At 48.7% G+C, this 1,970-nt stretch overlaps 1 protein-coding gene across 1 annotated transcript in view; it reads right to left on the bottom strand.

The window, feature by feature from the left end:
• Positions 1–697: 697 nt before the first annotated feature.
• TEOVI_000015800 (paraflagellar rod component, putative) overlaps positions 698–1,970 on the bottom strand; it is a gene marked incomplete at both ends in the record, with an annotated part of 2,319 nt that continues 1,046 nt past the window's right edge. Inside the window, one exon of the mRNA XM_067220752.1 lies at positions 698–1,970. Within this exon, the coding sequence (XP_067076853.1) occupies positions 698–1,970 (1,273 nt within the window).

The raw sequence follows: 1,970 nt of genomic DNA, 5'->3' as shown, positions 1-1,970 counted from the left end.
CATCCCTCTTTGCACCTCATTTCATTTGCCTGGCGTAAATCTTTAATTATTCCTTCTTCTTTTTTTCCCCCCCCCCCTCTCTTTCTCTCTTTTTTTTTTTGTAGCCCGTTGCGTCTAATGATTAACTTTCATTGCTTTGCTTCACTCCTCCCGAACCATTGGCAGAGCGGCAACAAATAAACAAATAAAGGAAAAAAAAAGAACAAGAACAATCATGCTAAAAAGCAGCACTCCAGTTGTACGGTGGCCATCGGAGGAAGTTCGAAAAGAATCAGGAGAATGAGAAGATGAACTGAAGGGCGAAGGAAGGAAAAAAAAAAAGAGGCAGAAAAAGTAAGAGAGGGAAATATGTAAATCATATCTAAAGATGAGACAAATAACATAAAAGTAGGAAACGCTTTGCAAAGAATAAAGCTAAAACATAATCACAACCGCATGAAATAAAATGGGAGACGAGGGCGAACTGGATAACAAAAGGACAAGAGGAAAAGAGAGCTCAAGTCAAATAGCACAGTCACAGCTTCATAATACCATTCTGGTCCCCATATTCTTGCTTTCTTGCCTCTGGTTTTTTTTTATTCTTCTTCCAGTGCTTCAACACCAACAAGTGCATACTTTGGTAAAAAAAAAAAGGAAGGGGAATGGAAAGAAATACTCCTGTGGAAGAAACATATAAACCTTACCGAGTTTCTTCTTTTTATGCGCACTCCTCTACAGCAGCCTCGGTTGCGCTGTTGCTTTGTTTCGCCCCTGGGCTCAGAAGCAACATTCGGATGTAATCCTTATTGTTGTACTTCTCACCGAGCATCTCCAAACTGGTGTTTGACTGCCGAACACGACCGGCCACGCCCTCCACAGCCACCTGTTCCTCATCTGTGAAGCGACGGTACTTCTCAAGGAAGGCCTCCTCATGATTAATTCCAACAGTGCGCGCCATGACATGCGGGTGCGAAACGGTGCACATCATGTTATTGGCATCAACAACACTGCGCAGTCTTAGTGCAGCCGACGTTGGTGGGGCATCGGAGAAGTGCGTTACTTCGGAAACTGCTGCCGTTGCGGGACGCTTGCCGCTGCTTCCACGTGCGCTCTGCAGAAGGCTTGTGTCCACCTTGGCGTCCACAGTGTTCATCGTGGATGGAGCGCCCTCCGTTGCAGGTCCATCACGCAGCAGCAGCGCCTGTGCTTCAGCCTCGGCTTCAATCTCCAATGTTTTGGTCTGCAGTGTGCGGTTATACGAGATGACGTGCTGCAGAATCGGTTCCACCTCCCCGCGACGCTCCTTGGCAAGGTTTTCGACAAGCTGGATGAATGCCAAACCTTCGTCCAGCTGCGCTTGAGCCTCATCAAGCTCCTTTCGGTACTTGTCTGCGAAGGGGTCGAGGGTCGACAATGCCCGCTCCACATCCAACAATTTCGACCGCTGTAATGTCTGTAGACGATCCACATGAACGCTGCGGGTCGCACGGCCCTCTTCCACGGCGTACTCGAACATCTCGTACCGTCGGACATAGTTTTGTGCCTCACGATTGTACAAATCCTTGTCGGCCTCCTCAGCGTCGTGGATCTTCTTCAACAGAGTTGGCACGTACGCCTGCACGTAGGCTTCATACGTCTCCGCTGCGTTCTCCCACCTCTTAAGTACGTCTTCACTCTTGCGAAGGCGAGAAAAGTAGCTTTGCTGTGCGGCGAGTAGCTCCTCGGCAATTGCCATATCTCGACCTCGGAGCTCACGGAGGCGCATTTCGTTGCGGACAAATGCTTCCTTCTCACCAGCAATGTCTACCAACTTGCGTATCGTGTCTGTTAACAGGACCCACAGCTCAACCTCTGTGTCGTTCAGCTTTGAGTACGCCTCGTGGGCGGCTTTGTTTGCCTCAGCGTTCTTTTGATCTAAGTCCTTAATGTGCTTCTGAGTATTCTCTACATCCTGATAAACACCGTCGATGTCCTTCTTTACCAACGGCATG

The sequence above is a fragment of the Trypanosoma equiperdum genome (genome assembly GCF_001457755.1).
Source record: "Trypanosoma equiperdum strain OVI genome assembly, contig: ctg_121, whole genome shotgun sequence".
Classification (NCBI taxonomy): domain Eukaryota; phylum Euglenozoa; class Kinetoplastea; order Trypanosomatida; family Trypanosomatidae; genus Trypanosoma; species Trypanosoma equiperdum.
This window is presented reverse-complemented; position numbering and strand designations above follow the sequence as displayed.